Here is a 12,786-nt window from a genome sequence, read left to right as displayed (position 1 = left end):
TGCAGGACCTGGCCGGGCAGCACCACCCTTCCTGGGGCTCTGCTGCAGTTCCCTGAGCCCCCAGCTGCTGGGGGGCCCGGGGGTCACCCTGGGACAGCATCCCTGTGCAGCTCCTCAGGCTCCTTTGCTGACAGGTAATATTTTGTTTTCCCCACACTGGAGCTGAGCCTGACATATCCCCTTGGATTTAACAGAGTTTGAGGGAGAAGCCACTCACCAGGCTGGGCTCAGTCCCACCCCAGACACTCTGGGCTGTTTCCCATGGGACCCAGCAGGGAGAAATTCTCCCTCATGGAAAGGGGAGGGAGCCGGGGGGAAGAGGATCTCCTTCCAGAAGAATGGTGAAGATTCCCTTCCCCTCCAGGCTCCCGCATAAGGCTTGGGGAGGGGGTCTGGGAGTGTGTCTGTGGTCTTGCAGAGGCCAAAATCCCGATTTTTCATCTCAGAATCATTCCTTCATGGCACAGCCGGGAGTGGAGCAGCCCCAGGTGCTGGGGAGCCCCACCGAGGCTGGGGTTCAGCGGGTCCCCCAAGAATGGGGGAGCCTGGCAGAGGCGGGAGGGATGCGGAATTAAATCCTTAGCAGCCGACAGGGAGGCAGAAAAAAGGGGATTTTGAGCTTGTCCTTCAGTCCGTACACCGAGAAAGAAGCAGCCGAGTCGTGAGAACAAGGCTTCCTTTTATTGTTTAAAATAAAATTAAAATAAAAAATAAAAGAGAGAAAAATTGCCGGAAAGTCCCGAGGAGCGTTTCCCGACGTGCGGGATTTCCTCGGAAAGTGGCGCGGGGATAAACCCGGCTCCGGCGCCGCGCATCCTCCGGCCCCGGCTGCTGCGGGGTCCGATCCCGGCGGGAAGCGGGGTCCAGCCCCGGGAATCCCCGGGCTCTCCGTCACCTCCGCAGGGCTCCGAGCTCGTCGGGAGCTGAGCCAAGGGCCGGGGGCTTGAGGCGGCTCCGCGGGACGCGCGCCCCGTCCACGCACGGGCATTCATTAACTGCGCGGTATTTAATAACAACAACGAGAAAAACGGGGTTTTCCCCTTAAATCCGAGCACCGGCGCTGCAGGGCTCTCCTGCCACGGCTCCCGCCTCAGCTGAGCTGCGACCCAATTTACCTCGGACGGAGATAAGAACGGAATGGCACCGCTCCGGGGCACCCCCACGACACGAATTCGGCCGCGACGAGCAGCGCCTCGGAGGGTTTATCGCGGGACGCGCCGGGGCTCCCGGGCTGCGCTGCCGCCGGGGCGAGGGGCCGGGCCGGAGCGGAGCCCCGCGCTGCCCCGGCCGCCCCCGCCCCGTCGGGAGGAGCTCTCGGCGGCCGGGACACGGAGGCGCGGACACGCGTGCACGCCGACACTCACACACATCCACACCGACTCGCACTCACGCAAGCACTCGGCGCTGCCGTCGGGGCCGTTTGTCCAAAAACAGGAGAGACTTAAAAAAAAACTCGAAGGGAGGCCGGGAGGGGACCGGGGGTGGGGCGGCCGTCGGCGATCCCCGCGGGCACCGGGCAGGGCGGAGCGTCCGGTGCCGGAGGAGCGGGGCAGTCGGGGACACACACACACGGGACGCACCGATTATTATTACCACGTCCTGCCGTAGAGCAGGTTGGGGCTGACCATGCCGCCGTTGTAGTCGACGCCGGCCGAGTCCAGGGGGGCCAGGGGAGCCACGGGGCCGTGCAGCGCCGGCGGGCTGGGCGACAGCTCCTCCAGGTCGGCCGCCTGCCCCAGCGAGCCGGGGTGCGGGTGCGCGGCGGGCGCGGCGGCGGCGGGGGCCGCGGGGGCGGCCGGCCCGGGGCCCGGGGTGGCGTTGCCCGGCGGCGGGCAGGGTTTGCCGTCCTTCACCAGCACCGGCACGGCCACGCGGCGCGGCGAGGGCTGCTGGCACAGGCCGCCGCTGCCGCCGCCACCGCCGCCGCCGTCGGGGTGCAGCTGCTGGGCGGCCGCCTTGTCCTTGGCCTGGCGCTTCATCTTGTAGCGGTGGTTCTGGAACCAGATCTTCACCTGCGTGGGGGTCAGGTGGATCAGGCTGGCCAGGTGCTCCCGCTCGGGCGCCGACAGGTACTTCTGCTGCTTGAAGCGCCGCTCCAGCTCGTAGACCTGCGCCTGCGAGAAGAGCACCCTCCTCTTCCTCCGCGGCGCGGCGTGCAGCGGCACGATGGCCTTGGCGCCCTCGGCGATGCCGCTCAGGCCGCCCATGCCGGCCACGTTCATCCCCGCCGACGGGCCCATGAACCTGGAGACTGAGCGGGACGGCCTGCTCAACGCCCGCCCCGTCGGGGCCGCGGCTCCCCCCGCGCCCGGCCGCCCCCATCCTCATCCTCCTCCTCCTCCTCCGCGCCCCCCGCGCCCGCACTTACTGCTGGAGTAGCGGGGGTCGCCGCCGGGCCCGTACCAGCCGCCGCCCGCCGCCGCGCCGCCCCGCATCCCCTCGGGGTAGGCGGGCAGCTCGCCCACGTTGCCCAGCCCGCCGTTGCAGTAGCCCCCGACGGCGCCGTGCGGGAACTGCGAGACGCCGTGGGGCATGTGGTAGGCGGCCGCGCCCGCGGGGACGTGCTGCGGCACGGCGGCGGCGGCGGCGGCGGCGGGGGGCACGGACGCCTGGCGGTACGGCCCGAGGGGCGCGCCCAGCCCGCCCGCCCCGTCCATGCCGCCGAACTTCTTGTAGCTCTCCTCCATCGGGCTGAGGATGTCGGTGACCGAGAAGGGCGTCGTGTGCTTGGGGCTCAGCGACATGGCGCGGCGGGGCGGGACGCGACGGGGCGGGCCGGGCCGGGCCGGGCGCTGCCGCCGGCACCGGCGAGCCGTCCGCGGCGGCGGCCACCAGCCCCGGGCGCCGGTAGCTCGCCGGTTCTTTTAGCCCGGCGCCGGGTTTACGCCAGACGCGGGGGGGCGGAGCGGCGGCGGGCGGCCCCGGCCCCTCCCCGCCTCCCGCCGGCCCCCGGCCCCCTCCTCCCGGCCATTGTCCTGCGCCCGCCCGACGGCTCTTAAGCCCGGCCACGCCGGGGCAGCGCCGGAGCGGCTCCGAGCGGCCCCGGCCCCGCCGCCCTCGCCCGTAAGTACATGCCTGTTCCCCCGAGCCCCTCGCCACGGTGCGCGGCCACCCCCGGGCACAGCGTCCCGGCGCAGAACGGCTCCCGCCCGGCCCCGACGGCAGCACCGGGAAGCCCCATCCCCTCTCCTGGCCGGGCTGCACGGCTCCCGGCCCCGGTCCCGGCCCCTCGGAGCCGCTGCCGCGGGGTGCGAGGCCAGCGGGGACCCCCGCGGCACCGGGGCCCCTTTAGGGCCGATGCTTCGTTTGCGGTGGCGTTTTCGGGGTTTTTTCGGTCGTTCTTCGTTTGTTCGTTGGTTTTGGCGCAACGAAAGGCGCTCCTGGAGCAGCCCGAGCCCGCGGGCGGGGGCCGGGCCGGCTGCGGGATTCGCTCCCCCGGCCCGGGGAGCGGCTGCGGGGCTCCTGCCCGGGCACCCCGCGCCCGTCGGGGCCGCTCCCGGGGCCGCTCCGGGGCTGAGCGGGGTCTCGGCCGGGCTCAGAGGCCGGGGCACAGCCAGACCCCGCGGCCGAAGCTGTTCCCGCTCCTCTGGGCCGGGCACCGCCGCGACGGGGCGGGCGGAGCCGAGCGTGGGGAGATGCGCTGGGTGCGCACCCGGCCGTGCGCGGGGACCCGCGGCGCTGCGCCTTCCCCAGAAACTGATAACACTCGGGGTGTTCAGTGAGCAGCCTCCCTCCGGAGCGGCACCGGTTCCCGAGGTCCTGCCGGTGTTCGCGCACGGACTCCCCTCTACGGGGACTGAGGCCGGTTTTGGGGAGCCAGGGGTATCCCGCACCCTCCAGACTGGACCCTTCCCGTCCCAAACCCCATCTTTTCCCGATCTTTTTGGAGGCAAGGCACCTGTAGCTCTGTGGTGATTGTTAAAAATAAAAGATCGGGGCGAGCACAGTTTTGCGTTTTAAACTTCGTGCTCCACGCTGAAATTCTGAGACCCCGGTGAGGGTCAAGAGTTAACGGGTCCCGAATCTCCACGCGCTGCCGTCCAAATTCCGCCTTCCCGACAGCTCTACTCAGTTGCAGTCTTCCCACCATTCGGGCAGAATTCCTGGCACCTCCATCCCTTTTTTTCTTTTCCCCTGCACCTCTCTTCCCCTCCCCTGCTCAAAAAAAAAAAAAAATAAAAAAAGAAAAAAAAAGAGGATGAGAGAAAAAGCAAAAGCCTCTCTACATCCATGTGAGAGCAGCACAAGGGCTGCCCCACTGCTGTCCCTCGGGGTAACCCAGGGCGGGACACAGCTCTGTCCCCCAGCACAGCCCCCGGTGCCCACCAGTGGTACCAGTGAAGTGCTGAACCGTGTCTGAGCCCAGCTCTTCCTTCATCAGAGTCTTCCTCCAAAGGCTGATCATTTTATTATTTTATTTTATTTTATTTTACTTTATTTTATTATTTTATTTTACTGTTATTTTTTATTTTAATTTTTTATTTCAGTTTTTTACTTTTTTAACTTTATTTAAATTTTACTTTATTTTACTTTACATTACTTTATTTTACTTTACTTTACTTTACTTTACTTTTTTTCTTTATTTTACTTTACTTTATTTTACTTTTTTTTTTTTTTTTTTTTACCTTATTTTATTTTGGCACCTGTAGTTTTCCATCCCGACTGGAGCAGGTCCCCTCCTTTCTGGGGCTCACACTCCAGGAAGGAGCTGCTGGAACCTCCCTCCTCCCTGGACACAGAGGTGCCCGTGTGCTGTTGGGGCAGGGGGCAGCTTGGCAAAGCAGGAACCGTGCCCTGGAGATGGATGGATGGATGGATGGATGGATGGATGGATGGATGGATGGATGGACGGACGGACTCATGAGAGGCAGAGCGTGGTGTCCCTGCTTCCCTCTGGGAAGGGAGAGGCTGCTCCTGGTGCTGTAGGGAGGATTCCCTGCAAGCCACTGGGGCATTTAGGATCTCCCCGAGGCCTCAGTGCTGCTTTGGGGTCAAACCAGCCAGAAAAAGGTGAAGGGCTGGGAGGGACTGGTGCTGTTTGTGTCAGACTGGCCCCGTAAGCCGGGATTTTGGGATGCGGCACAAGCGAGGTGGTTTGTAGGGATTCAGGGGACAGGTGTGTCACCAGCCCCTGCTCACTCACCAGGACCCTGGACTGGGCACCTGGGGCACAGGGAGAGAAATCCAGCCAGGGTGTCCCGGGACAGCAGCCCGGGAAGGGGGAGCTGGAGCAAAAGGGATCCTGAACACCACGGCTGCCCCCAGATCTGCTGCTGGAGCTGGGATGAGGAGCCGGGTGGAGCTTCCCTGGCGGCGGGGCTGGGACGGGTCCCTGGGGCACAGCAGGGGCTCAGCCATGCCCTGCCCACCGGGGCACCCCTGACCCTTGTCCTGGGGACAGAGGCATCGCTGCATGCCCTGACAGAGCCAGGGAGAAGCGCAGCCCCCCTCATCAGTGACGTGATGTTTGGGATAAAAACCATCGCTTCATTTCGGGCGGTGGGGGTAAAGAAATTCCTTTTGATGTGGCAAATGAATCCCAAAAAAACCAACCCACTAACCTTGAAATCTTTGTCACTTATAGAACGTGTTTTTCTAACCTAACCCTCCATCACCTGCAGGTTCCACGCAAAACAGGACTTTTTCCTTCCCTGCCCTGGGAGGATCAAGCTGCAGATTCCAAGTGAAGTAGTTTAAAAGCAAATTTAAAAAAAAAAATCAAACAAAACCAAAGAAAACCAAAACAAACAGAAAAGGAGAAAAACCAAAACAAACAAAAAGGAGAAAAACCAAACCAAACAAAAAAACCCCAAAACCAAAACAACAACGGCAAAAAACCCCAAAAAACAGAAAAAAAACCCCAAACAGACAAACCCAAACACATAGGAAACGCAACAGCAAAAAAGCCAAGAAGCCAAACTCTTGGGTTTTAATTTTTGGGGGTGATTTTCCCCGCTCCCTGATTACCCCCATTCCGCGGAAGGTCGCCCGGATCCCGGGCTGTGCAGATGTTATTTTCAGGAGTGCAGATGTTATTTCCCAGCCCGCCTTGTCTCCCGGATAATAATGACACATTCGGGGCTCATTTCCACACATAAGTTGTCCTTTGCTGTGCGAGCCCGTGCCTGTCACAGCGGAGGTGTTGACCTCGGCGAGCCACAATTGACACGGAGATGGAGGCTGATTTTTTTGGGGGGGCGTTTTTCAATAATCCAGTATAAATGCTAATTTATTTCTCGGCCCGAAAAGCGATGGTTTCCTCTAAATAATCAGCGGTGGCCTCTCTCTGCGCGGTGACAGCGCTGCGGTGGCAGTTTGCCTCGATTCAGCTCTCACCAATAATTTGCTGAGATTAAAAGGGTCTCGGAAACGGAGGCTTAAGGAATTGCTTTCTAAAGACGTGGCGAGATTGGAAAAGGAACCCGGGGTTTCCAGCGCACTCTAAAACCATTTCCACGTAAACCCCGGAATTAGGAGTTTGAAGTGGCGCTAAATGGGCTGTTCACAGGCAAGGCAAGAAATTAACCCGGCACCACCGGGACACCGCGGCCGCCGCCTCTGCCTTGCCTGGGGAAACCGAGCCCTGAGCCGGGAACTGCGGGCTGGGATGCCCGCAGGAGGGATGCCCGGCAGGAATGCCCATCAGGAATGCCCACCAAGACCGGCACGGCCGCAGCAGGACACCCTGTGACAGGTCTGCTCTGCCCTAAAGTCAGGTTTAGGGGGTGTTATCTCCTTGTGCACCCTGCCCCTCTTTACGTGATGATAATTGTCATGGCATGATGTTTGTCCCTGTGGTTGTAGGTTTTCCTTATGTGGCTTTTTTGGGATAAGCACCCCCCCCACACCAATAAATATATTGGTCTCACACAGCCTTCCCTGGAATTCCTGCTTGTGGATGGATGTGTTTTCCCGTGGGGTTTGGGTGACAAGCCAGCTTTCATCCTGCCTGTGAAAGGGGATGTTTCCAGCTCCTGAGCTCCCAGGTAAATGCCTTGTGTCCTCAGATCCAGCTGGGAAAAGTTTCTGGAAAGGGAAAAGAGTGTGGATGGGAGCAGAGCAGGTTCCAGTGCAGGCAGCAGGCAGGCGAAATATCCCAGAGCTGCTTTTAAGGTTTTCCTAATTATTGAGGTGGCAGGAAATGCTCCGGGGCTGTGTGATATTCCTGAGGCATCTCCTCCAGCTTTTCCTCACATTACAGAACATGGATGTTTCCCTGGCACCACTCTATGCCTGGGTCCCTGATCCTGGATCCCTGACACCTGCCCCATCCCACCTGGCAGCAGCGTGTGCCACCAGCTCCTTTGTGCTGGGCCCACTGCCTCTCTCCCTTTGTTGAGGCTCTGTTTTTCATTCCATATGGTTTTCCCAGTTTAATTAGTGGGAATAACAAGGCTGGCTTTCCCTGCGGCTGCAGCATGGGTGAGGGAACACCAGGGAAACCCAGTCTCCTGAGTTACTCCCAGGTTTAAATTCCCTCCTGGTTTGTGCTGCTCGTGACTGCTCCTGCCTTTGGAATGGGAGCCCTTCCACATGGTGGATGTTTTTCCATGGGTTTTACCTGGCCTGGGCTGTGGGATCACCATGGAATTCCTGCCTGGTTTGGGATGGAAGGGACTGGAAGGACCATGCTGTGCCAAGCTCCAGATTAGGTTGCCAGGGTCCCGTGCAGCCTGGCCTGGAGCAGTTCCAGGGTTATCCAGCATTCCCATGCTCCTGGCTGCTGGGCTCAGTGCATGTCCAGGACACTGTGCTGCTGCTGGGGACTTGGGGTGAGCTTTATCCCTGTCTCTGCTGCCCATGAGAGATCCTTGTGCTGGCAGGGAGGGCGAAGGAGCCAGAGGCTGCGAGTGTCCAGCTGGGAAGTTCACTTCTGACAGAGCTGGATCTGCACATGGGTTTTCTTGGGAAGGGGAAAATACAAAGATGGAAAAGACTCCATTTGGGTTTGGTTTAGATACAGTGTGAGGAAGTCATGAAGTAGAGACACTTCCTGAAGGATGATCTCCACAAATTCTAAAATCAGAGCAATATTCCATGTACGGTTAGGAGTAACCATAGTGACTCGGGGCCCTGGAGCATCCAAGTGGGGAGAAATCCCCTCTTTTGGAGGAAAAATCCATCCCTCTTTTCTGTGCAGCCCTGAGGAGTGGGATTGTGTCTGATGGGTGCAGGACCTGACAAGAGAATAGGGAATGTGTCATTTCCCAGTGATGTGGAGAGCCAGGGAAGACGGTCCAGTGGTGCAGCTGTGGGTATGAAATGGGGATCAACTGGGATTTTGGGATATTTATCCCCCTGGCAGCTGAGGAGCAGCTTCAGGGCTTGCTCCCTGTCACTGGAGCAGAAGGAGCTGGAGCCCAGACATGGCAGAGGTGGGATTAGCCTAGGACAAACCTGTGGGAGCTGAGGCTGTGCTGTGGGATCACCTCCAGATGGGACCTGTCCAAGGGACCCTGAGCCCCTTGTGCTGCTGGATTCTCCATGTTGGACATCGACTTCTCCTGGCCCTGTTGGGTCCTGCCAGCAGCTCCAGACCGTGCAGGGCTGGGAAACACCACACAGGCATCCTTTAAATCCCATTGAGGGAGCCAGGGAGGCCGCGGGGCTGCGTCCTGGGGTTTGTGGGACAGCCTGGTGTGGAAGTGATCCAGATCCTGGACGGGGAATGGCTGGAGCTGGGAATAACAGAGCAGGACAAGACAGGGCCAGAAGGAGTCTGTAAAACTGGATTTATGAAGGATGTGGCCCCAAAGGAGACAAGTTCTGCTCTCAAACGAGCACGTGGTGGTGGGAGATGTCTCCCAGGCTTTCTCCACAGAAATCCTTGCTGCTGTAGCGACCTTTGCCTGGATCCAAAGCTGTTCCACAGGGAAATTCCCTCTGGGCTGTGGGAGGCAGTGGCAGGATGGATAAGTGTCCTGCTGATGCCTTCCCAGCTTTGGGAATCCGCTGTCACAAGGAGCAGCATTCCCGTGTGGAACTCTGCAGTGCAGAGTCCCTCAGGACTGATGGACATCACCCAGCCACTGGTTTGGGGCTCTCACTTGCAGGAGTCAGCACTTTGTGGGGGCAGAAATCCCTGGGAACATCCCATTGTTGAAGTGCTGGAATAAGCCACGCTTGGAAAAACAGCGGAGAAGTTTCACACTTGAACAAAGCCCCTGAGCAGATGTTGGAGAGGTGCTGGCCTCTTCCAGATGGGGTTAATAAAAGACTTCATTAGGTTAAAAAAAGAGGAAACCGAAGTTAAGGACCTTCTCCTGCGTGCCGTGCGTTTTCTCCTCCTCAAGGCCATCCTTTTTCCCAGAGCCCGGGTTCCTGCTCCGCCTCATTGTTCCCTCCCGGTGCTGCCGTGCCGGCTCTGACCCGCCGGTGTCACAGCTCCCCGGAGCTGTTTGTCACCATGGAGTTGGCTCTGCAAGGCAGGAGTGGCATTTCAATCACCCAAACCGGGCTCAGCGCTGCCTTCCCCCGGCACTGGCAGCGGGATGATCCCAAACGGATGCAGGGCTGAGGGGCTTCGTCCCTCGCTTTGCTTTTTCCCCCTGAAGATCTCCCACGGTGGAGCTGGGGGAGATGAGGATGGAAGGAGACGTGGATGCCTGTAAGTCCTCCCTCTTATTTTCCTGCAGGAATCTGCCCTGCTCTGGAGCCCTTGGGAATCATGCTTGAGTCCTGGGGTGTGGTATTTTCGGGGTGCCCAGACAAGGGAAGGAAGGAGTGACTCCATGTTCTTAGAAGGCTAATTTATTATTTTATGATCTATACTGTATTAAAGATAGTATACTAAATAAATATAACACTAAATATAATAGAATAATGGAATAGCCTGGCATTGAAGGCTCCTGAAGCTCCTGAATAAATATAATACTAAAAAATACTATAGTATTTCAGTATTAATAAATATAATACTAAAAAATGCTATACTAAAACTATACTAAAGAATAGAGAAAGGATACAGACAGAAGGCTAAAAGATACTAAGGAAAAACCTGTGACTGTCTCCAGAGTCCTGACACAGCTGGACTGTGATTGGTCATTAAGTCAAAACAATTAACATGTTGGACAAACAATCTCCAACCACATTCCAAAGCAGCAAAACACAGGAGAAGCAAATGGGATAATATTGTTTTCCTTTCTCTCTGAGGCTTCTCAGCTTCCCAGGAGCAAAATCCTGGGCAAAGGGATTTTTCCAGAAAATGTGACGGTGACACTGTGGAGTTTTTACTTTCAGGGCAGTGGATCTCACAAGGGCAGGATTTGGGGTGTCCCATGGGGAGCTGTTCCCTGCTGGGCTCCAGGTATGTGGGATACACTCCCCAGCGCCCAGCAGCACTGGGAACATCTGCTCAGGGAACAAGGGTAGGGCTGAGAGCTTCCTCAGGGAGTTCTTGGGTTTTGGCTCTTGCCAGGAGCCAGCCTTGATGACTCTAATTGATTTGGTTTTAATTGTTGTGGCAAGTCTGGTGCTGGGCTTGCCCCAGATCTAACCCCTGCTCTGTCAGCCTTGGTCCAGGGGGAAGTTGGTAACTCCTTGCTGCTTAGCCCCTCTTCCATCCCTAGGGGAGGAATTGGGGTCCATGGGAGGTGTGTGAGAGCTTTGGGTCTGTGTGAGAGCTTTGGGTCTGTGTGAGAGCTTTGGGTCTGTGTCACAGCTTCGGATCTGTGTGAGAGCTTCGGGTCTCTGTGCCAAACACACCCCTGTCCCCACTGCAAGGTGGGCTGGGGACTGCCTGGTGGCCACTGCCAGGGTCATTCTCACTAAAAATAGGGAAACAAAAGGTCCTGGTGGATGAGGGAGAGGTAGGATGGGTGTTGTCCCTGGGAAAGAGCAGGGCCTGGGGCTGGGCACGCCCTGCAGTGGCACAGGGATAGGGACAATCCCAGCCTGGCGTGGGCTGACCCTGCCCAGCTCCACAGGGGGACATGACAGGTTATTCCTCATTTCTCAGTGATTCCAGCTGAGCTTCCAACAGTTTGGGGCTCTGTGATGTGATCCCAGAACCACTGAGGCTGGAAAATCCCTCCCAGCCCATCAGTCCAGGCTGTGCCCGACGCCCACCTTGTCCCCAGCCCAGAGCACTGAGTGCCACCTCCAGTCCTTCCTTGGATGGCCACTCCAAACCTCCCTGGGCACTTCCAATGCCTGACCACCCTTCCCATGAAGAAATTCCCTCTGCTGTCCAGGCTGGGATCTGCCCCAGTGCCTGGCACGTGGAATGCTCCCCATGCCAGTGCCGGAATATTGACAGGGCATCTTTGCCGTGTTCGTTCTGGCGTTAAACTGCTAATTAATTATGACATTTGTGCTACTTCATTCTGCGCCCTGGATCTGCAGAACCTGGCAGGCAGTTAATTAGCTCTCTCTATGCAAAGGATACAGAGGGAAAAAATAATTGCTTGAGGAATAGTCACAGCCTTCTCTCAGCAAGGTCCTACCTACGAGCTGCCTCAGAGCTGCGCTCCCAGAGACGCCTCTGTCAAAGGCCAATCCTTTGGAAGAGAGATTTGAAGGAAAAGGTTATCTGGGAGATGTGCCTGCCTGGCTGTTATTTAGTGCTTGTAAGTCCAAGGGAAATCAATTATCTAAACAACTCCCGTCGTGGAATGGGTTTCTTTATTCTTTTCTAAATATGTTCTCATCTTTGTCTGTCTGCGTGGGGCTGTGTGCAGCCAGCGAACCTGAGAGCGAGGGAGGAGCCCTGGCCTCTCACAATCCATGCCTGGCAAGGCTGAGGGGCTTCCCCGCCTTCCTGGTTGTTTAAAAATAGAATTTATATCCCAAAAGAGCTGTGGAGGGGTGGGAGCCCCCCAGTTTCACACTCCCAAATTGTCTTCCCAAGTGTATCCTGGTTTCCCAGGCACACAAACGTGCCAAACCCCTCCAGGGGCTTCTCTGAAAGTGCTTTTGGGGTGGTGCTTGGGGTACCTTCTGCCTGTGGGCAGATCTTGCTGATTTTGGGGGGCACCTGTCCCCAGACCCCCCTGAGAGGGCTTGGCAGCACATCCCCCTGGAGCAGGACCCCCGGGAAGCTGCTCCTCTGTTTTTCCCACCTTGGCTGCTGCTGGAACAAGGGGACCTTTCAGGTGCCTTCAATGCCAGGCTATTCCACGATTCTAACCCAGATTTTTTTTTTTTTTTTTTTTTTGCAGCACAGCAGGCACTGCTCTCCCCATTTTCCGCCTTCTCTAACGAGGAAAGGTCCGTGACCACCGCAGGCTCATCAGGATACAAGAGCAGGTTTTTACTTTGGGGCCAACAAAGACGAGGAGGAAACCAGGATAATGGAAATGGTGTTTGTGCCTGCAGGGATAAACAGGAATTTTCTTAACCAGATTGGAACCTCCAGCAGGTAACCTGCCCTCTGCTCCCCCTGCGAGAAAGTTGTTTTATTAGCAGATAGTTCCATGTTGAGGCTGCCACAGGAGTGTTGCAGTAATGGAGTTGACATCTATATAATGGAGTTGACATTTTATTCAAAAGGGAAAAGAAAAAGCTTTAACAAACAGGGGTGCCCCCCCTCCCCTTCCTTTCTTCCCGTGTTTTGCTGCCATCGATCACATCAAGCCACACAAACTTTGAGCGGCCGCCCGTGCTGGCAATTTAATAAAATTCCATGCAGCACTGGGTGCTTCAGGGACAGGGTGGGGGACAATCAGCCTGCTGGGAACTTGAACTTGGCTGAGAAATCAAGGCAAGGGCTTTGTTCAGCAGCAAAGCACCACGATTCCAGTTGGTTCTTGGCGGCACGCTCGTGTTAACGTCGTGTGCTGGTCCCTGTGT

The 12,786-nt window shown here is 57.7% G+C and overlaps 1 protein-coding gene across 1 annotated transcript; it reads right to left on the bottom strand.

Annotated features, from left to right (window-relative positions):
• Window positions 1-1,589: 1,589 nt before the first annotated feature.
• On the bottom strand, window positions 1,590-2,744 carry NKX2-4 (NK2 homeobox 4). Its single transcript, XM_071422686.1, has 2 exons — window positions 2,369-2,744; window positions 1,590-2,251 (listed from the first exon to the last, which is right to left on the bottom strand). The coding sequence occupies exons 1-2, from the start codon at window positions 2,742-2,744 to the stop codon at window positions 1,590-1,592; spliced, it is 1,038 nt and encodes a 345-aa protein (XP_071278787.1).
• Window positions 2,745-12,786: the final 10,042 nt, after the last annotated feature.

The sequence above is a fragment of the Agelaius tricolor genome, unplaced genomic scaffold (assembly GCF_023055355.1).
Source record: "Agelaius tricolor isolate 1412-34295 unplaced genomic scaffold, bAgeTri1.0.p SCAF_1, whole genome shotgun sequence".
In the NCBI taxonomy this organism is placed as follows: domain Eukaryota; kingdom Metazoa; phylum Chordata; class Aves; order Passeriformes; family Icteridae; genus Agelaius; species Agelaius tricolor.
The sequence above is the reverse complement of the archived record's forward strand: the minus strand, read 5'-3'. Positions and strand labels throughout refer to the sequence as shown.